Here is a 26,254-nt window from a genome sequence, read left to right on the forward strand (position 1 = left end):
ATTTTTGTATATATGTATATAGTGTGTGTGTGTGTGTGTGTGTGTGTGTGTGTGTATACTATTTTGCTAAATATACCCATTTTTGCAAGGAATTTTCCCTTATATATTATTTTGTATGTTATTTCCCATAATATATGCATTTTAGTATTCATTTTTGATGGAGGTCTTCATTTCAAAATGTGTAGACATGCAATTGTCAAAGGATACTTGCATTTCAGTTCACATAATCATGCAAGAAGTGTGAATTAAAATATAAATCAAACAAATGACACCCTGCTATGCCCTGGAAGCATTTCCAAGTCTAAAAATATCACTAAATGTGGGCTAGAGGCTCAATGGATGTAAACACAGTTTCCAGCTATAGATCTGGGCCACTAGTTTGTTTGTGATTTCTGAGAATCACGCCACATACCTTTATAAAGGGGGGTCTCCCGAACTTTGTTTGAAATATCAGGTTCTGCTCCAGCCTGTAGCAATGAACGCATACAATCAATATTTCCTCTGTTTGTTGCTAAGTAGAGTGCCGTTTCCTCCTGGAGTGTACGTTGATCAATTGTCCCAGGATAAGCTGTTGAGAATCCATTAAACAAAGTTTAACATGGAGTGGACATAAATATTGTGTCATTTTTAATTATCTATAATATGTATTGTTACCATGTCAAACTGGAATCAATTGGAAACAAATCCAGTACATACTGTATTTCAAGTCTCTTCCTCACTACCCCCCACAAGAAAAAAATCAAGTCTAAAGCTGTACATGTTTCCCTCTCATTTTCTTGCTCCACTTTTGCTGGAATATATATAATTTTCTAGAAAGGTGTGAGAAACCCGGTTGCCTCAGTTCAGCACCATCACCACCATCTTCTGCCAGTGTTATGAGCAAAGTCTTCTGTGTATTGAGAGAAGCTGCACCAAATTTTTATCACAGTGCAAACTAGGATAGAATAGGGAGAGATTAAAGGACACGCACGTGCACACACAAACACACACACACAAGGACAAAGTATCCTTCATGATACACCAGGAAAAATGAGAGGAAACCAGGACATGCTCCCAATTTCACCATAAAACAGTGACTAGAACTGTTATCCTGGGAGACTCTTGCTTTCCTCTTGCTTGCTATCTGTGATATCCCATGCCAGGGGATAAGACGGTGGGGTAAAGTTATGGTAAAAATATTATTTTTGAACAATACCCTCGCCTTCAACTTTGGAAAAAAATTACAAGCATTAAGTTATAAGTAAATTGCATGTGCAAACCTAGATTGAATAAGGATGAAATACAACCAGATGGGTTATGATGTAGTCTGTGTTTTGTGTTTTCATCTATCTATGATCAGTTCCCTTTCAGATACTTGCATTTCTGCAGCAGCTTCACACAGCTCTCTTTTCCATAGTAAGCAGCATCATGGAGGGGCAACCATCCATCTTTGTTTGGCTGTGCAAGGTTTTTTCCAGACTGCATCATCTTATGCAGTGCCTCTTCATCTCCTTCCTTGATTGCCGACAGCACAGGATCCAGTACTCTTTAAAACAAGGGTGAAGAAGTCACTATTTGCAGAATTGCTTCTGTCATTTGCAATGGTAAGAGAGCATTATCCAGTGGATACTTGTGTGACATGAAATGAGAAATTTACAGATATTTCAGATACCACAGTGGTTCAAACTACTGTGTTATTTTTGACTGATAGATAGGTAGATATTTGCAGAGACTTCTTAAATGTGCCTCCAAGCTCCTACTTAACCCAAGTCAAAATCTAAAGAAGCAGGCAATCGACTTCTTGGATCATTATAGAAGGGTATGGGAGGGAGGTTATAACAGAAACACCACAGGCAGCATTTTATGGCAGTGAATCTAATTCATTTGATAAGAAAAAAAGATAACCATTCAAATCTGTCTTTCAAATCCCCTGCAACAGAGGAAAGATTTGAAGAAAAAGTCCATTGTCAGTCTCAAAGAAATATGCAGACTTTACAAAACTGCAGTTGTCAAATCCATTCAAGATACTGGAACGCTGAAATCAACTGGACTGCTTAATAATACAATATGTATTCTGGTCTTAGGGCCACAGTCAATGGGTAGATATTTGCTTTTTTTTTGCTCTGTTACACTATATAACTGCAGAGAACTCTGTTATTTGCTGAGTGAGGCACAATCCGATGCATGTTTAGACAGTATGGCTGGCTGGGGAATCCTGGGAGATGTGTGTGTGTGTGGGGGGGGGGCGTTCTGTTTAAATTTGCACAGGATCCTAAAAGAACTAATCAGCAAGGTACAAGGAAAGTGAAAACACAAACACCAAACATTGATCTTGTTGACCAATCAGAACTGAAGGAACAGTCATGTTTGCATTCCTGTACAAACAACCTGACCTGGAATCCCATGTACAAACCCTTGAAAATAAGAAAGTGACATAGTGATGAATAAAAGTTCATTTGCTTTTTTAAAATCAAATGATTTTTGTTTATAACCATTGGTGTGATGACCCATTCAGAAAGTATTCTGTTAACATTCTTTATGCCCAATTGCGTTCCAGGAAATGTCAGAGAGCATATCATCTTTCTATAAAAATTCCTGGTTTCTTCTTCTTATCTGCTTTACTTTATTCATCAATGACTTTTAAAAAATCTTGACAGTCATACATTCACATTTACTAACTTGAAAAAGACCAAAATTCAATGACAGAGCACTTGCTGTGTATGTGGAAGGTCCCAAATTTAATTTCCAGTTGGTTGTCTAAGAGGACGCTGTGAAGTGGGAAAGTTCTCTACCTTGGAAAACCAATGTCAATCAAAATACTTTGGACCAACAGTCTGTCTTAATGGACACAGCTCATTCTCAATTCTGCAAAGCACTGGAGAACATGCCATCCCTGTGTAGCCTCAGACTTGCAAACCAAGTTCAAAATGCTAGTTGTTATCCTAATTTGCAGTACAAGGGCACACCATTACTGGTTGTGATGTGATGAAAAACCATGAGTTGTACTACAGAAAGCAACTGGATTGGAGCATTTGAAGGGAAGGGAAGGGAAGGGAAGGGAAGGGAAGGGAAGGGAAGGGAAGGGAAATGTGAACACAAGGTTGTTCACCTAGCACCACGCTATGGTTTGTTATTCCATAACTGTCCCAAGATGCCAACATATGGGATGGCATATAAAAGTTTGAATAAACAAACAACAAACAAACAAACCCAGCATAAGGTTGCCTCAAATATTTACAGAGGATCAGCCACTATGCAGTCCTACAAGCAGGCATGCATATTTTGCATTATGGCTCCACATGCTCTGTTTCCTTTTTCATTGTTAGATCCAGCAAGCATACAATGAATGCCCACTGAGAAAACACTGGTATTTAAAAATGATCTAGGATAATGTTTTAAAGGTAGTGGGAGACAGGAGAGGAATGGAGGTTGAAATACATACACCCAAAATATTACAAACCATAGCACAGAGCTGTGAACAGTTTATTTGGCACTTGTACTGAGACTGCCCCAGAACCTCTTTGTAACGCCAAGCTTCAGGCACCGAAAAAATGAGATATCAATGTACCCTATCAGCATGTGTTGAGTGTCTTTTTGTCACCACTTCATCAGCATGGCTGGCCCACACAGAACAGGGAGATTATAGGGAAGAATGGAAGGACTGATGTCTATCAGCTAACAGAACAGCATCCATAGCACTAACACACAACCCTGCATAAGTTAAAAATAACTCATGTTCTCTTGAAATCAGCAGCAGAGGGCTGGTGGATCCTCCAGAGCCTGTTTGGGGGAAAGGAGAGGAAGCAAGCATTCTACCCATGTGATACTGCCTGCCACCCAGGCTTTCCAAGAGCATGGTTTCTGGGAAAGAAAGGGCTTGGATTCTTCTTTTCAGAAATTAAACTTTGCAGAAGTTGTTAGAAAATGTTTCAGCATCACCAAATGCATCACTTTGGACATATTCATCAATTTGACAAATACCAACTTGAAATTATCTCACATGTTTCAAGCTTCACACAGTATATGACTGATGGAAAAACCCTAGTAATGCAGGCTGAGAGGTCTAAAGTCCTCTTCCCGTATTTGTATTTCTTGCTGTTGTTGAGCACAGCAGTCTCTCTCTCTCTCTCTCTCTCTCTCTCTCTCTCTCTCTCTCTCTAGAGCATTTGTACGCCGCCCCATCGCATAGCCTTGGAACAGCTTACATAAATAAAACATAATACAGATAAAATCCAGATCCACCCTGATTGCATATTAAAACCTATAAACTGACATTAAACACCAAATGTTGCTAAGACCTGATCCTTTGTCTTCTCCATGTTTATTTATTACAGTTACAGCTTGCCTTTTTTTCCTACAAGGAACCCCAGGAGGCTTACATAACCCTCTTCCCAATGTTACCCTAACAACAACCCTGTGAAGTAGGTTAGGCTGAGTGTCAGCAACTAGCCCAAAGTCACCCAGTGAGCTTCAAGGTCAAGCAGAGATTAGAACCCAGATCTCCCAAATCCTAATCCAGCGCACTAACCACTGTATCACACTGGCACACTGCGAGTTGTTCTCTATTGCATGGGTTCTCACCATTTTTTATAATCAAAGTACAGATTATCAGCCAGAGCAGAGAAAAATAACTTCAGTCAGATTTGTTTATGGTTGTGACATGGGAGACGGTCAATTTAAATCAACCACTCATCATACACCCTGTTCCCCAGGTCTGTTGTTTCAGTGTCACCCAGACCCCAGCAAGATGATGGAGATACTTTCATGGGGGCTAAAGAGGGTCCGTTCATGATTTGGAAGCCCCAAGGGAATGGGGGAGCTGGTGGTCTGAATGAAGAGGGCAAGCAGTAACCAGGACAGAGGAGCTCAGAGGAAATTATGTGAATTCCGCATGAGATGTGTAAGGTCATCAAACCACCACCAGCCGCCCCAGTACCCCAAATCCAGGTGTTTATCCAGACCAAGCACCCAAGAACAGCAAGACTGTTTTTAAGAGGAAAGTGGGGAAGGCTGACTTACTCAGGCTGGGGCGGACTGAACAAGCTGCCGTCGTACCTCCGTCTGACCCCTGAACTGGAAGGTTGGCTTTGGCTTCCAGACTGTGCAGCACGCCTGAAGTGATGACAGCAGGAATGAAATAGTGAGAAGTACTCTGAATAGGAAAAGCAAGTCATATTTGGGGCTCTTAAAGGAGCGCCCAGAGACAGAGGAAGGGACTGGAGGGGAGAACGGCGGCGGAGAGAACCTGTCACTCCTCTGGGGCTTGAATCAGGCACAGGCAGCCTCCGCTTGTGTTAGCCCGGCTCTCAGCTGCTCCCTCAGTGCTGTGGATTATTTTTGGCCTTCAAGAGGAAGTGTCAGGGATGCAAATGACCATATAAGACAACAGGGAGATTAATCCCACTGCCACTGCACAGCAGGGGCAGAGAAAGGGTTTGAAGGCATTCTTCACCTCAGGAACAACAAAGCATTGAGAAGTTGCTTGGGAAACAACCCAGGCAAGAAAGTTTTGCGAGAACTGTTCCGGACAAGGCCAAGAGCTGATCACTGGGGTGGACAGGCCCAAACCTAACATTGTGCTTATATCTTGCAGTCAGGTATCGTATTTGCCAAGTACCCTAAGCCATTTTTATGATGAACGTTGATTCCTGAGTATTCCTGTGGGACCTATGCATGGGGGCAGGGGGGATACAAATCACATTTGCATCTGTCTAATTTCAGATAAGGATGCTGGAGAAATTTGCAAAAGTCTCAAGTTAGAAATTGTAAGAATCTAAACCAGGAATTCCACTGTAAACAGGCTTTCCTAAATAATGCAGGTTCCATAGACTTTTTCCAAAAAAAAAAAAAAAACTCTTCCTGTAATTTACACATATTTAGTTATAGAGAAATACAGACCATTAAAAAAATGACCAAAGATATCCGTTTTACTTGTAGGCTATCATGTGAAAATACACATTTGGGAGGATTGGCGTATGTTGGAGAGATATGCATATTTGATGAAATTTGCATATTTTCAGGAGTGAAAATTTGTGTAACTGCAAATTCTTGTCAATGTGTGCAGATGCACTTGGGCAAAATCCAACACCATCAGTAAGCAGGCAATGGAATGAAGGTACCCAACAGTCTGTAAATGGTGTGGTTTTTGTAGCATGTGTGCATCCCTAGTCTCATCTGAAACTGGAGGACAAGGGCAGGCTTGCCGAAGGCCTAGCAAGCTAAGCCTCTGCAAGGCCCTTTGAATTAGATTCTTGCATGGACATTCGCCTGTGCAGATCTTTCTATAAGCTGAAATGTGGCCTTCATTCAATGCATTTACCAGTGTCTCACCTCTGCTGTTCACAAGGAGTAGCATTCAATGGGATTCTTCTGCTCATGCCAGTTCTCTCTCACCCTGCTGATTGCGTTGCGTAAGTGGCTCCCACTGCTTGCACAATGGCCAATTTGCACTTACGGGGCAGCACAATCAAGCAGAAATGCTTGTTTCTTGAAGGAGGCAGGAGAGTGAAGCTGACATAAAAGAAATTGCCAACCTGCCTCCTTTCAGAAATTTCAGCAATTAGTATTTGGGTTCATTTTCTGTTCTCCCCTAGGAAGTACTAAATCTCTGTTGACATAAATTGAAGGTCCCGCTTGTGTTGCACAGTTGAGAGGACCCACTGCTCAGGCATCATAATTGGTGGGGTGGAAAAGAATTGGCAGAGTGCTTAAACAACCCACTGGAGACCACTCAAACACGGACTTGCAAGCACAGACTTGCACTGCATTTTGCAAATATGGAAAACATACTGCCTTCAACAGATGCAGAAAGGCACATTAAAGCTCAATCTTATACATACTTACTCGAAAGTCAATCTAATTGCATTCAGTCAGGCCAATATTCCATAGATGTGTATAAGATTGCACCATAAATGACTTTGCTGCAGCTCCCTAGGTCATGTTACTCCCATCTATTCTAACTTTAACTACAAAGTTAAAATAAACTAATTTTAAAATGACCAGGTTTATTCTGGTCCGTGTAAATTTCCCCCCAAGAGGGATTTCATACATCAAAGTAATTGCCACCATGATTCAGAGTCTTCTGACCCTGTTTGTAACCTAATAGCATGGTGAAGGAAACTCATAAACATACCCCACCCTTGCAGTATTGCCCAAGAAAAATTAAAGTGCTGATGGTGTCAAACTGCTTTGATTACTGTGATGGCTCAGACCAGTTGGATAAAGGCTTCCGTCGTTTTCAAATTTAACTTTTGGCATGAGAACTGACATGCATTAAGTCATTCTCAAGTGATCTAGGCAGACACATGTATAGAAGCACTATTCTCATAAGTGACTTGTATTTATTTATTTATTTATTTATTTATTTATTTGGGATCTCTCTAGGCCATCCAATCACACTGAGTCTCTGGATGACTCACAACATCTTGTACTCATGTAAAGACTCCTGAAGGGCACAGGACAAGGCCAATTGTTTATTTCACCAGGCAAAACATGAATTGTAAAATTATTTCATCTTTCTGGTGACAAAAGAAATCCAGAGTCAACCAACATGTGAGGGATGAACTCATTATTTTAAGTGCTGGACTACTGGGTCTGTGGGAAATGCTTGCATGGCAAAGTACCATGGCAAAGTACCACACATCCTTATATCCATTCAGGAATCCATATCAGTGTCAAATTACACATTGTACTGAACACGCTTTTTAGAAAGAATGCTTAAGCTGGCAACTTTTATTTAGGAGGAAAAGCAACTATGCATGGTTCTGATCTGGTTCATGCATGGGAGTGTGATCCAGGTTGGGATCCTGTGCCACTTATGCAAGCTTTTGCAAAGGAATGCTTGATGTAGTATGTAGCTTGCCCTCACTGTCTTCCAAGTCAAATATTTATGATCAGAAGATAGTAATTTTAGGGTTGGTGATTCATCCATGATTCATTGACCTCCCCGCCTGCCCCCCACACATATGGCATTCAAAACAAAAGCAAGCAAACAAAATTTGTGCCTTTCTCTTCATCCTAGGAATCCAGAATAGCATATATGAGGTTCCTTCCTAGGCAATCTCCAGTTCTTTACTAGTCAGGGCTACACCTGCATAGCCTCACAGAGGTTAGCATATGGAACATCCATTTCAGATTTTACATGTGACCCATCCATGACAAGATAATTAAGAGGAACTTCAAGCAAATTAATTTGGCACAAATGTTTAGGGCTAGGGGTGCTGCATAAACAGTGAAATCCCAGTAGGAGGTTTCATTTTGTTTTCATTTTGTTTTTGCTTTCTTGCTTGCTTACCTTTGCCAAGGGTAAAGGTAAAAATTTTGACAGTAAGGGTCAGTGGGGGCTGCTGTGACTGTCTTCTGTGTGGCTATTTGTTCTGCGGGATCTTCTGACAGGCTCTGCTCGATGGCCAGCTGAACGAGCTCTTCTTCACTCATGCTGCTATACAGACTGTAGTCTTCATGCCCTATGGTTCCTGTTTGCGAATTTCTCGCCACTGTGACCTGCGTTGTCATCTTCCGGGTTAGGTTAGAAGTGATGGTTTAGAAAGAAAGAAAACCTGGAAGGCATACAAACAAGTCTTACATATCTTGTCATGAGTGGGTCACCCGGACCTGTATTTTACAGAGAAGCTGAGCACACACTCCCCTCCCCAACTTTCTGAGAAACTAGGAAATAAGAGATCAGAGTGTCCTCTTCCCATCTAATTTTGAACTTGAATCTTGTGGGTGGCCAAAGGCATCCATAAGGCTTCTGCTTTCATGAGGTACAAGGAATTCTTTTTAATGCTACTGTTTCTGTTGCTGAGTTCTGCTTGATAGTGGTGCTCTTATGCAGTTTTAGGGTTGATTGTTTGCTTATTTGGGTTTTTAAGAGTGTATCCTTTGTGTGTATAGCTGGCTGATACTGGGAACTGCAGGTCATTTTTGTTGCCTAAACATGCATGAGATTGCATCCTAAAATCAATTCATTTCAATTCCTAGTGTGGAAGCACCCGAGGTATGGTTTTGGGACATGGAGTGGAATTATCCCCTCCTTTGGAACAAAATTGCCATGAAACCACTGTTCAGAGCTATTGCCTTTAAGACTGCTTGGGAGTTTTCCAGAAACACCTGCAACTGGCCATCACTGGAAAGAAAGTGTTGGGAAAGTGAGCCAATGGGTAATTCCTATATGTTTAATGGAAATCACTTGCTGATACCCAGTCTTTGCAGGTGAAATGACCAATAATGCTACCAGGGCTGGACCTTAACACTGATGCCCAGGTCTCACAACCCAGCAGGCCCCAAATGACCCCTCCAGCAGAGATTGTCAGGTGATCAAAGTAGAAGTAGCTGGCATCAACACTTGGGCTGGCATTGACAGACATCACCAGGGGCTCCTGGCTGGGCATGTATATTATTAAAGTTGCTTGTTTTTTTCTTTTAAAAAATGTACCTTTTCTATAACAATGCACTTCAGGTGGGGCATATTCTTTTCTCCATTTTTCATCCCAAATGAACATGACCAGGTCAAAGTAGCAGCTATACGCTTTACTAACCCTTACAGCACAGGATCATTCAATTCAGACACTGCTGGTTCAGAATAATTTATCTGGGATGGTGGTAAATAGTTGCAGGATAGGGTGGAAAGTCCCCAGGGCAATACTGGTCAATGGCTGCAAGATCAGGATGGACACTCACAGCGTAATATGGTAAAGTAACTTCAGATCAAGGCAAACACTTACAGAGAACAAAAGTAATTACATGCAGCATCAAAGGGAATACCTATCTAGTGATGCCAGCCGCAGATAAGTAGATGGAGAGTCGGGATTATTTGTTACTGAGTTTGCTTTAGAAGTTTATTCTTGACCACTTCATGCTGCATGTTCCTACTCATAGCTTAGTACCCAGGAAAGTCTCTCACATTTCTTAAAAGCCACTCCTCTGATTCTGCTAGTTGCTCTTCCCTCATTCTTCTACCTTCTGTCCTTTCCTGTTGTATTTTTCAACAGCTCCGCATGATCTATTTTGTGCCAGCCTTCTCTTTCCATTGCCCTGAGCTGACAGTATCAGGCTTTTATCTTGGGCTTTTGCCCCATTTCTTTCTTCCTTAGAGTCCTTGAGGCATTTAAAGTACACTCGTCTCGATTTTCTTTTTCTTCTGTTTAACCAGCCCTAACTTTGGTTGGCTACTGCTGCTGGCAACCAGGGATACCCAGAGAACTGTACTGCAATCCCCAATGGCCCCTCACACCAAGTACATGTATTTTTGCTTTAGGGTAGCAGAAACAAACTGCCTTTCATTCCCAGAGGCTGCATTTGCAAAACACCCTAACCTACCCTGGGAATATGTTACTCATAGAACAACCCATGGTGCACCTGACAGATGATCAGGTTTACTGTGGTTTGTTCTCCTGCTCCTTTCCCCTCAGTCCTTCTGCACCTATTGCAGTGTCAGTTTTGGCATCATACAACTTATCTCCCGCTCCCTGTTCCAAGACCTACCTCTTTTTTATAGCATTTTATAAATGTTGCTGTGTGTCATCTGCCATCAAATCATCCCCAACTCATGGTGACCCTGTGAATGAACGCCCTCCAAACCGTCCTGTTCTTGACAGCCCTGCTCAGCTCTTTTGAGGCTGGCCTTGTAAGGCCCAGCTCAAGGCTGCGGCTTTCTTTATGGTATTGCTCCATTTCATATTTGATCTTTTCCTCCTTCGTCTTTCACCTTCAACTTTCCCTAGCACGACTGGCTTCTCCAGTGACCCTCACCTTCTCATGATGTGCCCAAAATATGACAGCTTCAGCTTTGTCATTTGTGTTTTGAGGGAATATTCTGGCTTAATTTGAACTAGGACACACTTATTTTTCTTTCTGTCAGTCCAGGTTATTTGCAAAGCTCTACTCCAGCTCCATGTTTTGAATGCATCAATTCTCTCCCTGTCAGCTTTCTTCACTGGTCACTGTATTGGGAATACAATCGTGTGGATGATCTTGCTCTTGTTGTCCAGTGAAACATCCCCACACTTGGTGATCTCTTCTAGTTCCTTAATCGCTTCCCTTCCGAGTCCCAGTCTTTTGAGCTGCAATCTCCATTTGAATTGATGACTGAGCCAAGGTATGCAAAATCTTTCACAATTTCCACTGCTGAAAGTAAACTGCTGTAATTCTTCTGTAATTTTTGCACAACTGGCAATCTTCCTCTATGTCAGCCGAAGCAGACCAAGAGGCCAACTGAAGCATGCAGAAGAGAGATGCTGCATGCACAGCAGTCAGGAGGGGCTGCTTTCCTGGTAGGTGCGCACTCATTGGATGCACCCCAGAAAGCTCCCCTGTGACCAGGAGCAGCACTCCCTCATGTGCCAGAGCAGCCACTGAAACAGCAGCTGCTCTTTGCCATGACGAATGCCGGTCATGGGGCCCTCGGTTGCAAGGCTCCTGCTAGGAAAGGAGCCCCCAACCACCACTGGGACAGCTGCTCGGGCTGCCGTGCTGCATCACAAGACATGCCTCTGTGTGGTTTGCATCAGGTCCCCTCTTGACAGAGTATCTAACTAGATGTGAGAGGACCCCCCCCCCCGTGTCTTTCATGCATTCACTTGCATGCATCTGCAGCTGCGTGAGTCTCCACCTGACATGAAAAGGGGCTCTCTGGGAAGCACCTCCTGTGTTTCCCCTCTCAGCTTCCCCAGTTTCCTCCTTGCCCATCTTACTTCCATTCTCTGAGCTCGGCTGGGGAGGAAAAGTGACAGATGCCAGCTTAGTGGTGGAGAACCTGCTTTGCATGCAGAGGCACCAGTTTCAATCTTCGACTTTTCCAGGTAGGCTAGGAAGGGTTCCTGCCTGAAACCCTGGAGCATTCCTGGCTGTCAGTGTTGGCAGATGGACCTGGCCTGAGCCGAGTCCTTCCCTTCTTATCCTTAGGCTCTAAAACACCAGACAGTCTGTTTGCAAAGCAGATCTTTGTTGGCACTTTGCTGCTACAACACAAAGCAACCTTAAAACCTTAGTGAGTTGGAAGATCAGCCTCTGCTCATGTCCAGAATGTTGAACCCAAACTGGGAACTTCTCCCCAAAGTACTTCCCTTTCTGTAACTCTGTGGGCTCCATCCTCAGAGTGGCTCCTGCTGGTGTGCATGCCCTTTAACTGGACCACTTGTCTATCCCAGTGCTCCTCATGGGCAAAGGAAGAACCTTCCCTTGTCCCCTTCTCTGACTCCTCCGGTCTTTTTCAAAGCATTCCTGCCCTCCTGGTCAGCCTGGGAACCTGCTAGTAGCAACCCAAAGGGTGCTTCAAAGGCTTTTGCTGCTCCCTGAATTTCCCAAACCCCCATTTCCAAGTTTTCAAGTCCTCCCCACCAAGATGACCCTGAGATGCCTGCTAAGAGTGGCAGTCGGGTTCACTCACTGCACAGGGTCTGACTCAGCTTCCTGTATTCCTATATTGCTAAGGCACACCTACTGCTTTGTAGGTAAATTGTAAAGCCCCACCCTTGGTTTACATGTGCCTGAGGCAGACCTGTGGATAGCTGGCCCATCATAGCTCTTTGACTCTCAATCCATCAGGTCCCTTTCTTGCACTAGTCCAAGGCCTCCCAAGGGCACCCTCCTGTCAGCAGTGGTCCCAGACCCTGGAGGTACCTGGTGATCCAGTGCAGAGGCCTTCCCATCATCTCCCTGTTGTCCTGCCCTGCAGATATCGCTAGATGAGAGGCTTTCAGAGCAGGAGGAAAGCAAGCTGGAAGAGACTCGGAGTATCTCATATCCCAGTCTCTCTGGTCTCCTCCCATCCCTGCCCACTGGATTACCTCCTTTCCTTCTCCTCTAAGGTCATCTTTCTCACCTCTGAGAGCACTTAGAACAATTCTGTGCTGGCTGCAGGTAACTGGAAGAGGGGTACAAATCCCCAATTCCCCTCTCCAAGGTAAGACTGCTGTTTCCGACCTTGGAAGAGAGACTCCAAACCATCTTAGAGGCCCTGGAATGATCTTACAGCACCATAGGTTTGCTCCTGACATTCAGGAGGAAACCACTCGGAAGTCACACACAAGGAATCATGCTACAGTGTTTCACACACAAAACAGAGTTTAGCTGTGGGAATTCAGGATGTGAGGCTGTCCGAATGACCACACTGGCCAGAGATTGTTTGGAGTCCAGCAATACACCCCTGCTTTAGTGTATATGCAATAGGGTAGATAAATTACTCTATGTGGGGAACTGCATTTGAATGAACAATTCAGCATGAAACACCTGGAGGAATCGTTCTACTGGTAAGCGGATTATTCTGAACAGTCGGTATTTTGTTTCGAGCCATTACATGCTTTCTACAAAATCAAAAGTGGCCTCCTGTTTGAGCTCTCACATATCAGCTCTCCCTCTTTCCTCCCCTCTCCTTCTCCCCTGAGTTGTGTCACTTTTTAAAAATACTCTTCTTGGGTCAGGTTGCAGCTGACACTTGCCAAGTATTTCAGATGACACACAAAGCAAAACAAACCCCGTTCAGGAGGTCACTGTGTGGAGAGGAGCGTGGCAATGCAGAACATTCCCTTCAGGAGGGCACAGCGCGATTCACAATGGGTGTCGGTGACAGTGTTGAAACAATAATTTGGACAGCCTGGAAGAGGATACCCGTCCATGAGTGTTCGAAGCCGCACACACTCAGGGACAGCCATTTGGTGACGCTGATGCAAGGAGATGAATTGTGGGGAGCAGCACTGAGAAACAAAACTTGGGAAAGGGTTAGGGGGGACATGCATGATCCCAAAAGGGTCTGACCCTACGGTTGAGGCTAATCTGAAGGATGAAATGTGGATGGTCTTGATTTTTTAAAGCATGTGCTTATTTTTTCCTACATTTTAGACTTACAAATTATGTTTTTTAATAGCTGTGGATTTGTGGTCATTTATTAGATAACTGCCAATATAGGCACGCCCCATAAAAATTACATGGGCTTTTGACCTGATACTTGTGAAAGACATCATATATAAAACAGGGTTACATATTACAGTTTTATACTAAAACTAAAATATAATTCTGAACTGTCCAGAGAGTCTGGGCTCCAGAAATGTAATAGGTATATAATTCTAAAATCAATCTACAGAATTTTCTAAGGGGACCATTCACACTGAAGTGAAGCTGAAGTGTTGCATGATGCTCACAGTGAGGCTGGCTGAGGCAATTCCAGGCTCTCTGCCCACAGCCATCAAACCAGCTTGCCCATTTGGCATCAATTGGCCACTGAATGGATACAGAAAAAAGAATGACGGTTTACCACCTAAAGTGCATACTAAACAGAGCAGCAGAAGGTGCTCTGTGCCTGCTTGCACCTTGCATCTGCCAAACAATTCTCAGACACAGATCAGTGTAGCAATTTTAGGCAGGTTCACCTAATGCACACTTTGGAGACTTTATAGCCACCTCCCAACACCACTTCTGCTAAGGCACAGGGCCACTTTCTTCAACTGGGCAGCTTCCAAATGTTCTGGACAACTCTTATTATCCCTGAAAATTGACCATGCTGGCTGGGACTGATGTGAGTTGTAGCCCCAAACATCTAGAGGGCACCAGGCTGGGAAGGCTGGGGGAGAGGAGAGAGTGTTCAGCCAGTGTTTGGAGCTGACTTCTTTGATTCAGCAGCTTCCCTTGCAGCCACATACTAAACACAAAGCCGTGCTGGTGCTGAACTCTGCTCATCTAAATATTATGACAAGCGCCCATCGAGTGCATTGAAAAAACAGTGGTGCTGGCAGCAGCCCTGCCACTGAGTCATTCCATGAAAAAAGAAGGGGCCTAAATGCTGAAACAGAGACTTTTTCCCAGCTGAACTCATGGAAAATGGAGAACAAAGAATTTGGAGCTAGACTGCTGCCCTCTCCAGAGATCTAGTAAGGCTAAGGGCAGGAATTCCTGCCCACTGAATATGATTCCAAAAAGATGTTAAACTACAGTAGTTTATTACCAGAACACCTCTTTTCATTGTCATTGAGTGGCCACCACCAATAATCCCCCTTATGCTCCAATCCATACATTTTTTCAACAAGCCACGCACCCCATCCCCAACCCACATGCACCGGCTGGCCCCAGCCTTTGACCTGTGTGCATCAACAGCTGGAACGTCAGAATGGCTGATGCACATGTGGAGTTCTTGGTGTGTAGGGCCAGTACGCCCAACCAGGAACCCCAGAATTCCAGAGCGTAGTGGAAGGCCATGATCACATTCTGCCTAGGTCCTCCTCTGCACCCCTCCAGGGGATGTTTGAACATGTGGACCAAAATGTAAGAAGTGTGCTTACTTATTCCATAGTCATTTATCATAAGGTGACTATTGTCTTTGTGGGGAGTTTATTGTCTGCCTTCTGTTCCATCTGACTGCTTGAAAACACTTTACTACTGCTCCTTATATTTCTGGGACATGATGAAATTGTCTTCATCATATGGCCATGTGCTGAACAGAAGCAGCTTCCCATGTAATTTCATGGAATCTGCAGCAAGCAGCTACAGATTACATGGCCACAGACTGCAGGCATCTTCAGCTTGCTTGATGCTTAGGAGCAAGGATGAAAGCTGGCTGACGTATGCCCCTTATGTGAAGGTCTGTCCCTTGTTTTGTTTTTTTTAAAGTCAAGGGTAAAACTCCTGGCATTCCTCGCCATTAGCAAGGTTAGCTATGCAGATGGAAGTTATAGTCTAGCACCATTCACAGGGATACTCATTCCCCACAGGATGGGCTGAATGGGCCTAGACCTCCCTAACTTGTCTCTGCCTCCTAGACTTTCTATGAACAAATAATTTAAAACAATTTACAACTTTGTCTTTAAAAGCCATGCAAAGCAGAAATACCCTCAAGTGTATGTGTATGAATGTGGGTGTGATTGCACCTTCAAAAATATTTAGGTGGAATACAATTCTGTTTTCCAACACCTGCTGTAAAACAAGGTTTTTACAGGTGAGATAATAGCACATTCTCCTCCCTTCTGTAAAATAACTTTGACAAAGACATATGCTCAGACATGATCACATATCTGCAGGAACCATGCTTTGTACTATAAATCCGAGGTTTGGTCCTCTCTCTTCATGCCTCCCCCATGACACATCTTTTTACAAGATTCATGCAGGAATCACCTGCAGAATGCATGATCAGATCATCTCAGGCTGTTAATTGGTTAATTTGAATAGCTCATCCCTCTGCAGAAATCCCTATGCTCTATAGAAATAATTTTGACTGTGGAGACTTGCATTGTCTTCATGCTGGGTGAACAGGCATCTCTGCCTTCTGGAGCCAAGGGCTCCCACACACACCTGCTCTGGTGATTTATTCTTGGGATTTAGGTTCCCGAGAAATAAGCTATAGCTGATTAATTCTGTTCATTTTAAAAAGCAACCAATCATTGCTGAGATTATCTTAAAAATGCATTCAGTTGGAAACTGGCGTTGGTTCACTTCTTTAGCATAGTGTGGATTGGTCTTCCCTTTATACCCAGACCCCTGGGTACTAGCTAGCCACTCTGTGCCCAAAATATACAACTAAGGGTGTCTTGCAACCCATCCTACCTTGCAGGAGCAGAAATGCAGATCCCTGTTTGTAACAGTAAGTACCGGATGATAATTTAACCGTCTGTCCTTAATTATTTTATGGGAAAAGCAGGAGGTTTCTTTGGGTAAAATAGTCCAATACGTTGGTTCCTTCAAACTGCAATAAACCAGCCCTCTTGCTCACTCTCCTGGGAAGGGTTCTGGATATCTAATCCAAAGTCCTGCCCTGAATGCACCACTGCTCCAAGTTTCCATTTATATGCTGCCTCTTTTCCATCAGAGCTTATCTGGAAGTTGACCTTGAAGCAAGTGGATTATATGCTAGAAGCCTCATGGTTTTACAGGTCTTTCTTTAATAGTATTTCCCCCATGACTCGACTTTTGCCGATGCAAAGGTTGCAATCCTGTTCCCTGTTAAGCACATGCATGCCCCAGTAAGAGCAACTTGCACCTCCTTGAGTACAGAGGGTGCACCCTGGCACGCTGCCAAACCCGCAATTGTGGGGGTTTTGGTGGGGGCAGGACATGGGAAGCCTCCACACACATAGCTACCACAACTATGGAATGCGCTCCCCAGAGAGGTCTGCCTGGCACTGTCATTATATGTTTTTCGGCGCCAGGTTAAGACCTTTTTATTTAATCAATATTTTAATAAGTTTTAATATTGAATTTTATCATCATATTTTAATTGCAGCCAGAGTGGGTCATTTATTTATTTATTTATGTTAGGTATTTGTATTCTATTTGTGTAAGCCGTCCTGAGGCTCTTGCAAAGGACGGCATACAAATATCTTAATTAAATAAATACTGTAAATAAATAAACTATGTTGATCTCATTACCAGGATTCAGTGTGCACACATGCATAGGAGTGAGATATGCATGCATTTCTCTGCGAGTGCAGACTGGCCAAAAGAAAGAATGGTGGCCATTGCATAAACATGAGCTCTGTGTGTACATCTGAGCCCGACAGGCCTTTGGCTTTCAGTGCAAGGCACTGCCAGAGAGTTATAACTGCAGCGTTAAATTCTGTTTTGCTGCTCTGCCTTCTTTATGTTCTTCCTGGGTCAGCTCACTAATTTGCTTTATACTGTGAGAGAGAATCTGATGTTTCTTCTCCAGAGTTGCCCACTGCAAGCTCTGTGAGGGTCCAAGCGCTTCATTCTCAAACATGCAGATCTTTCAGAGCTAATATTTTTAGATGGGCTGCATATAATGTGGGTCAGGAGGAGACAGATGTATTTTTAACACGACGATTCCTGCAAGCTGGTAAAGCACAGGGGAACGAAGTTTCCAGATGATGAAACACTTCTGGGTAAATAAACCCCATCCGTCTGCAGCTGTCTAGATACATCAAACTGTTTATGAAGTGAATTTGGCACTTCTCAGACATCACCATCAACACTTGGATGCAATCGTTTTTTAGCGGCTGCTTCACTGGGATCCATCATCACAATTGTAGTATCTTCATACAGTGACCCAAACAAACTGAACACAATCTAAATGAAAGAAACTACCCTTCACTATAGCATTACTTCTTTCTTGAAAGATGCATTTAGTAAATGGATGCTACAAACATGCACATTAATAGAATTCATATACTTTTTCATAAAGGCATAAAACATTCTTACCATATATGAGGGACTATGGAAATTATAAATTACATAGTTTTCTCAATTAATGTTAAAAATAATTCTATTTTCTAAGTCCTTTCTTTTCCAAGCTATTGTCTATGTAGGTCCTTTTCCATTTCAAATTCAATGCATTTCAACATTTGGACAGAGGATGAGATATGCATATTCTAAGTGTATGTCAGGCTCTGAACCAAAGCAACACATTTAAAGCATGCATCATTGCATTACCTTATAATTTCTGTAACAAACAGAGTTTACCCAGAGATACTTTCCTTGGTGAACTCTTAATTCAGAAAATTCCCTTTAGGATCCATCTCTCTCCCGTCTCTGAGTGTTGATAAACTGCAGAGCAGCTCTGAACCTTTTCCCTCTTTGAAGTCTGGAGTTTATTTCTGGATCACCCCATGATCGACGATTACAAGCCAAAATATAAGTTGCTCTGAATCTCAGATTTCCTGTGTGAAGTCTGTGGCAAAGTGGCTTGTCCTTCCCTCCAGGTTTCTCTCTGCAGCATTATAATCTTTAGAACTTCACTTTCCCCAACATCCCTTTGCTGCATGACACAAGGGGCTGACTTTTTATTACATCATTATTTATTTATTGTCCTAGACAAGTAAACCATATATGGCCATGTTGCTGAAACCTTAAGGGAGGGGGAAATTGCCATATAATTTTGAAATGGATATGGTTGCTCTGAAATTTTCTAGGAGTTATTAAAAAAAAAAAATGCTTATTTTTATCCCATACTTCTTCTAAGGCAGGGGGAGAGAAACTGTGGCCCTACTGCAATCTAGAATCTAAATGTGATTGGATTCCAAATCCCATCAACCCCAGCAAGGCCAGTAGATGTAATCTAGCAGTATTAGAGCCACGGATCCCCTCACCCAGGTCCAAGAAGCTTAGAGGAACACAGAAAGTTTTGCTACTGTTTTATTTTCAAAGGCATTTTGCAAGGTAGATTGGTCTGGGAGATAGTGATGAGCCCAAGGGTATTCCTAGGGTTTCCAAAGGTATTCAGGCAAGGAGTTGAAACTGGATATACCCAATTTAAGCTGAATATTCTATCTACTGCTGCATTCACAACTGCTGCTTTCACAAACAGGAAAGCCAAAAGAGAGCAATAAATTTGATTGGGAGAGAAAAGCTGCATTAATTCACCAAATCTTTCCTCATTTCCAAAGATGTAGACAGACATCCATGCCAGAAGGGACAGCATACTACTGAGTGAAATGCTTCTTCTAAAAATGCTACCCTTGGATACTTTCCAGTCCTCTAGTACTGGGGCAATTTCCATGGACAAATTACATGGTATGGTTAGAATGACTGAAAATTAACATCCGAGTTTCATATGGGGCACAATCCTATGCACGTTTGGACACAAAAAATCCTTCAACTTCCAGCATTCCTGGAAAGTTGTAGGACTTCTGTCTAACGTGCATAGGATTGTGCACTTAAGAACTTTTCTTAAACTCTTGGATGTGTACAAGGCCATCCATGGCTACTCATCATGATGGAATATGTACTGTCTCCAAAATCAGAGGTAACATGATTCAGAATTCGATTTGCTGGTCAACTGTAGAAATGCACTGCTGCCAGAGGCATGTGTTGGCAACAGGTAGAAACAAGATGATGGACTAGTCAAGAAAGATCTAGGGTGGCCATGGCTCCTCTTTTGCACAGGCTGGTCCTCTGTTTGAAGGGCTGCCACAAGACTTTCCTCTGGTCTCAAGGTATCCTCTAGGTGAAGAACGGTACAGTCCAAAGATGGCTTAATGGTAAAGGACCCTAAGAAGAGAGACCAGCAAGGTCCTTGAAATTGTTCATTCGCACTTCTCACCCGGAAAGCACACTGAACAAAGCACACAAGTCTCCTGGTCATGGTCCGATGCCTGTGGTTCTCAATACGGACCATGTGGCCACCCCCAAGGGGCCATGTCATATCTCTAGGAGGGCATAATAAGTTTCGGGGGGGGGGCACCCAAACATAAATGCCATGTGTATGATCAATTTGTCATAAACCTCACATCTCCTTCTTTGTGCTAATTTCAGCAACATACACATTGAAAATTAACGCAATTTACAATAAAATATTTCAATGAAAAAGGAAGTCTGTAATAAATGAAAGTTTAGGTTCCTTAGAAACAAGCCATATGATACAGTTTAGATTATTAAACAGTAAAGATGGTAAAGTACCTTTTTTCCAGCTACCAGTGACTATGAGGAGGGTCACAGAAGTAAAAGAGGTTCAGAATGGGTTATGAGCAAGAAAAGGTTAAGAACCTCAGCTCTACACTATGGTTGGATGTACCATACTTCTAATTAAACTGTCATCATGCACCTAGACATATACATTCGCCTTCTCAAATGTTATGCAAACTGATGCCTTCTTTTGTGCTGATGCATCTCCCTTTTTCAGTGATTCATCAGTGGCCACCCTGCTTTGGCTGGATCTGATGGTTTTTCTTGTGTTCTTATGACCTGGCGATCTGAGCCTCCTCTGCTGGTGGGCCAGGTGAAGAAGAAGAGGGAGAGGAAGAGGGCCGGAGTCCATGCCACTTTTGGCTTGGTCCTGCTCACCCTTGGCTAATTTGCCCAATGCCAGCAAGTGTTCCCACAGATTACCATCTTGGGAATGGCTGATCACAGAAAAAGTGTTCTCCAACCTGCCCTAAAGCCACCATTCCACAGTTAACAGATGTGAAATATGATGCCATTCACACAACAAATGTGATTTGTATGACTGGTTTGCAACATGAAAAGATCAGCCACAGGAACACGGAGTCAGAGGAAGACCCTGGTGTCAGAAGGCTCGAATGTCTGTGTGTCTCAGCCTCCCCAGCCTCCCTTCCTCCCTCCCCACTGGCACAAATGAGAGTTTTCTTTCAAGCGTAACTAGTGACTGTGAGATCCAAGGAGGATTGCTGCAGGGGCAAAACATTAAAAGTTCCTTTCTCCCCCACCAGGGTCCTGCCCCAAATCAGGAAGCCCAGGAAGCCCACACTTACTTACACTGTAAAAAACCATTCCTGCAATAGCTACTTGTGTAAACAGGGTGACATATCATTGAATTAGACCTTAAATCCTAAAAAACCTCCTTAGCCTTATGCAGAATGGCGGGGTAGCCCCATGAGACTATAAGGTTAGATTCTCATGAGAACATTTTTGGCACAATTATAGAAGTAAGAGACGAGGGATTTTTTTAACATTTAGCCTGCCTGCTGTGGTCCTTTTAAATTGCTTTCATAGATGTTTAATTCATTGTTTTAATTGGTTTTAATGTATTTTACTCTGTTAATATGTTTTCTGTATTCTAAGCTGCCTAGGAAGGCCTCGGCAATTATAGGTGGCCTATAAATACATGTAAATTAATTAATTAATTAAAAGCTGTGGTAAGAAACAGCAGGGTGGAGACATCTTGATGGCCTTGGGGACACTTTTATTTTTATTTACATTTAGCAGCCAGGGGCAGTAGAGCAGTCAGATGCACTCTCTTTTAAAATAGATCCCCCTTTCTTCCTTCTGAACAGGTCTTGTTGTTTTCTAGTGGTGCCAAACCACCCTCTTTCTGCGGGGCCATTCCATAATGTTTCTGAGGAGGGACAGAGGAATATGAGTAGCATTGTTCTCCTGAGATGTATTGTGGGGCAATGTTGTGTCCGCCAGAGGAGGTTGCCTTCCAGCACAGGAAAACAGCAGCAAAAACTGTTTCAAAGGAAAAAAGGGAGAAATGTTTTAAAAGGAAAATCCTTGGGCAGAGCATCTCCCTGCCTTCACAACCTGAGCATAGGGCTGAGAAGGTAGAGCACTACCTATTAACCAGCCCCAAATCCCATAACCGGATTTTTCTGAGGTAGGAAAAATAACACTAGATTGACGTGAAAGCCAGAAAGCCTGCATTTGATCCAGATCTCAAAATGAAGTAAGAAAAGTTTGCAGTCTAATCTGCAATGCTATCCAGCAGCAGTGGGGCGACATTTTTCCCCACTTTGTCAGGGACCACATGGTGGCAGTGAGTGGGGTTGAAGCAGCAGTGGCCAAGGCCAGATCCGAAAGTGGTGGGCCAACCCTTTCTTTTTCGAACCCCCCTTCCCTCTTTCCTCCTGTTACTTCCTGCCCAGGTAATTCTTGCCAGAGGTCGGAACTGATCATGTGCAGACCGATTGTTAAATTAGACTGAGGGACTCCCAATTCAGGGGATGCATGTGGCACTAGGCCTAGCTTGTGATAGAACTGTGTGTATCTGGAAAGAAGTCCCACTGAATGCAGTGAGGCTTCTTCTGAGGGAGAAAACCTGTTGACAATTGCACTGCAAATTGGATTAGGTCCTAGCAGTTGCTCTGCGGACTTCAAGTAACACCAAGAACTGCCTTCTTTGCCCTAGCACTCCTACATTTGTTTTTACTTGGCTAAATATCCGACAACACAAAACTTTTGGATAATTCGGAAACTTGCTCACTCTTCTGTCACATTTTGGCCAGTAAACAGCCAGTTATTTTCCAACACAGACAAGTGCTGACTAATCTTGTTGTACATATAATGTTTGTCCAAAATTGCTAAGTTTTGGAGAAATACAGTGCATAACAGGAGGGACTCTTCCCTGTGTCAAAATGCTTTCTTGAGCAGTTTAACTGCAATGCAGTGTATCAGATGTGACATTTCCTGCCCTTCCTAGAACAAAATATAGGTCATCATTTCTGCATGCAAGGCATGCGGCTATCAAGGAGCGCATCTGTTTGTGCTATTCTTTGAACTCTGCAGGTTGTGGAGACACCATTGGTTGTATCAAGGAATGCAAAGGCATTACTTTCCTTAGAAATATCAAATGCAGCTGACCATCAGGGGTTAGACTTTAAACTATGGGAAGTATTTGTTTCTGCCAAGACAGGACCTTTAAGCAATGATAAAGGACATTCTTGAGGCTGATCTACACCACTGAGAATTAGGAAAACCTGGCCTCTTGCTTCTGACTGTCAAGAGCTGTGCTATGGGCTACCATGTAAGGGGAGCCAACAGGCGGAAGCCAGGAGCCAACAAGAGCAGCCCATTTAGGATCACAGACTAAATCTGAACAAGAGGACAGATCAGGAGGTGAGATTGAGGAGGAAGCCAGAAATTGGGACTGCAGCATAACCAAGAATATCAGAACGCACTAGAATGAGTTGAAGAAGATCTTAGGGCTCCAGCATGACACAACAGGAAGCCATCTTATGGGCCTCCTGATGCCAGTTCCAGGTTTCTGAGGGCCCTTGGGCGAGAGACTTTCAGTGAGCTCACTTGAATCAGTCCTCCCACTGCAATTGCTATTGCCCCATCCCCCTTCTCTCACCATCGGTCCCACTTGCTTGTTTGACAGACAGAAAGCCAATCTGCAAGGAAGCAGTGGCAACTACCACTCCTCCTTCTAACTACCACTGTTGTCCTGGCCACAGTAAGAGGCAGGTGAACAAGCAGGCTGCAACGGTGATGAGGTGCAGCAAATCCAAGGACCTCATGTCAGTGGGCTCCTCTTGAGGCGTGGGTCTCCAGCAGATGTCCAACCATGTCTACCTTTAATACCGGCCTGAGACAACAATGTCAAATGAGGATCTGAAGCCACTTCACTGAGAAGCTAACATTGGTTTTGAGTTTTGCTATGCTGTGGAACCGCACATAGATGTTCCTGACAGTAAATGCCAGCAAGGTGAAGTTAGATACAGAAAGTAAACATTAAAACGATGCTGTAGGGATTCGTACAGTGTATTCTCTTCCCCCTGCCCCAAGTTTCTGATGTCCACTGTTTCCTGGTTCTCCATTTCATAACTGCCAGAACAGAGAAAATTGGACCCTAATTCCTGATTTCAATGTTGTGTTCCACCACTTGAATTTACAGCATGAGCCATGAGATTAAAGCCTACACATTCAGAGATTGAAAAAGAAATTAAAGATGACTCTCCTTTCTACAGCATAGGTAACTCTTCATTTTTAAATCTGAAGTTACTGTAGAATTTTCTCAGTATCTCAAAAGCCAATTATGGTGCAGCTTTGCCAATATGGTGTGTGAGAATATATTTTATTATGAAGTGTTATCTATTATTTTATTGTTTTACCATTTTATCTGGTTAATAACTGTTGTATTATAACTTATGCATGTTTTTATGCTGGTCTAGCACTGTAAGTCGCCCTGAGAACCTTTGGGTTATAAGGCAGCATAGACATTGAATTAAATAAATAAATATATTAAGTTGAGTGACAATCAACTGGCTACAAGACAGATAACGAGCTAAAAATTATTCAGTCATTTGATGGCCCTACTTTAAAATAAATTTGTCCACATGGAAAGGCTGTTTTACTTTTCAGACATTAGCAGTTTGTTTTCTGCTTTTCTTTGTAAAACTATCATTGCAATTACTACCCTGGGTTAAAATTGCACTACCTTTAATATGTTTGAACTGAGTCAGTGCCAAAGAGAAGCTCAAAGGTAGGCAAATTGGGAATGATATATAACAAAAATTAGACTTAATTCTCACTGTAGAGGCTGTAAAAATTAATTCCTCCCGTATCACATCCACTTGAAATTCTTAATTTAGCGTTCAGTCTCAAAGGATTTGTAAAAGGTTGTAACATGTTGTCTACAGAAATTAATCCACAAGCTCTTAACCCTTCAGGAGGGCCTTTTGAGAATCCGGTGCTGTATCGAGGGGTCACCCTATTGTCTGTTCAAACAGAAGCATGAGGTCATCATCCACCCAGAGAGTTGCCAACAGAAAAGGCAGGGCAGCTCCTTGTGGACTGGATGCAATGCAGGGAAGTCAGGCTGGCAAAAGCAGAAGGCAGGAGAAGGAACAAAAACAGCAACGTTACGTCAAAGTGCAGAATTTTTTAAAAGGAAGTATGAGAGGAAGAGGTTTCTTGCATGGAAGAGCTAGTGGTGACTTCTAAAACCATTATTAACCTATGTTTCAACTCTCCACTAAGCACATAAGAGTTTTGCTTTGAACAAGCTGGGCTATGAAATGCTTTGATGATGCAATCTTGACCTGCTATGGACACAGAAAATTAGATTTCTCAGTACCGCTGTCCAATATTTCTGCAACCATGGTTGTTGTGCAGTAATTGGCTGTGCACAGTGGAACTGATATATACAAATGCTTAACTATGAGCTATTTATTGTTACAAACTGGCTTGGAAAACCCAAGGCAAAACTTAAGAGTAGTGCCGTGAAACATAGAACACTTAACTTGCCTTTTTGGTCTGAGCTTGACTTTTTCACTTAGGGCTGGGGAACTTGGTGGATATTGTTAAACCCCAACTCCCATCAACTCCAGCCAACATTCTCTGTGGTCATAATCCTTATCACCAGTTCATTTGTATGCTGGTTTTCCATGGTAAAACAATACCCTATGGCCAATAAGCAGTGTGTTATTAGATCCCCTAGATAAGTAGCTTGTGCATTACATGTGGGCAGTGCTTTTTTTGTAAGAAAAAAGGTGCCAGAACTCATAAAATTATTTACCTTTCACACGTAGTCAATCACTGTACACACACCCACACACATCAGTTGTGTAACGAAACATAACAGTCACCGCCCACAGTAAGCACTCAGTGTGCGACTACACGACCAATCACAAGCCGAGCCAAGCAGCGCCATCACAACCAGCGTGAAGTACGCATGCATCGGATTCGACACACAAGCAGCCCGCATGCACCGTTTTAATGATTTTGCCGCTGACCTGCTACGCTTGACAGGGCGATTCAAATCCACGTGGCCCAAACATCAAATTTTCAAAAGTTACTTTTAAAACTTGGAAAATCTGCTGAAAAAAGGTGCCGGAACTCCATTCTGGTGCGTTCTATGACAAAAAAAGCACTGCATGTGGGGCAAATTTCCATGTCATGCTCAAACTGTAAATCACAAACTGGGGCTGTGATTGCCATAAACAGAACACAGTGCAGTGTGCCAGACCCGCTTCAGCATGCAAAAGGGGACTTATGCCCATAACTAGTGCAGGATGTGTGTTCAATTCCACACAAATGTAGAAAAAGTACAGCACTTTGCATTTTGGAATCAGCATTATGACGATCTCATCTTTGAATTCTGTATTGATTGAAAGCAAGTGTTTAGCAATAACTGCTCTTTCCCAGTGCAGAAAGA

At 43.0% G+C, this 26,254-nt stretch overlaps 1 protein-coding gene across 2 annotated transcripts in view; it reads right to left on the reverse strand.

Moving 5' to 3' along the window:
• Positions 1-18,634, reverse strand: part of ASB2 (ankyrin repeat and SOCS box containing 2) — a 33,040-nt gene extending 14,406 nt beyond the window's left edge. Inside the window, exons 1-5 of one of the 2 annotated variants that reach the window (XM_044436626.1) lie at positions 18,352-18,634; positions 8,273-8,537; positions 4,999-5,091; positions 1,359-1,525; positions 413-568 (exon numbers count right to left, since the gene is read on the reverse strand). In XM_044436626.1, the coding sequence (XP_044292561.1) occupies positions 413-568; positions 1,359-1,525; positions 4,999-5,091; positions 8,273-8,493 (637 nt within the window). In that variant the 5' untranslated portion in view covers positions 8,494-8,537; positions 18,352-18,634. Of the gene's footprint in view, positions 1-412; positions 569-1,358; positions 1,526-4,998; positions 5,092-8,272; positions 8,538-16,509; positions 17,128-18,351 lie in introns of those variants that run through there. The other variant, XM_044436627.1, reaches the window with a different exon arrangement.
• Positions 18,635-26,254: the final 7,620 nt, after the last annotated feature.

Source organism: Varanus komodoensis, unplaced genomic scaffold (genome assembly GCF_004798865.1).
Source record: "Varanus komodoensis strain SLA01 unplaced genomic scaffold, ASM479886v1 scaffold3, whole genome shotgun sequence".
NCBI lineage: Eukaryota > Metazoa > Chordata > Lepidosauria > Squamata > Varanidae > Varanus > Varanus komodoensis.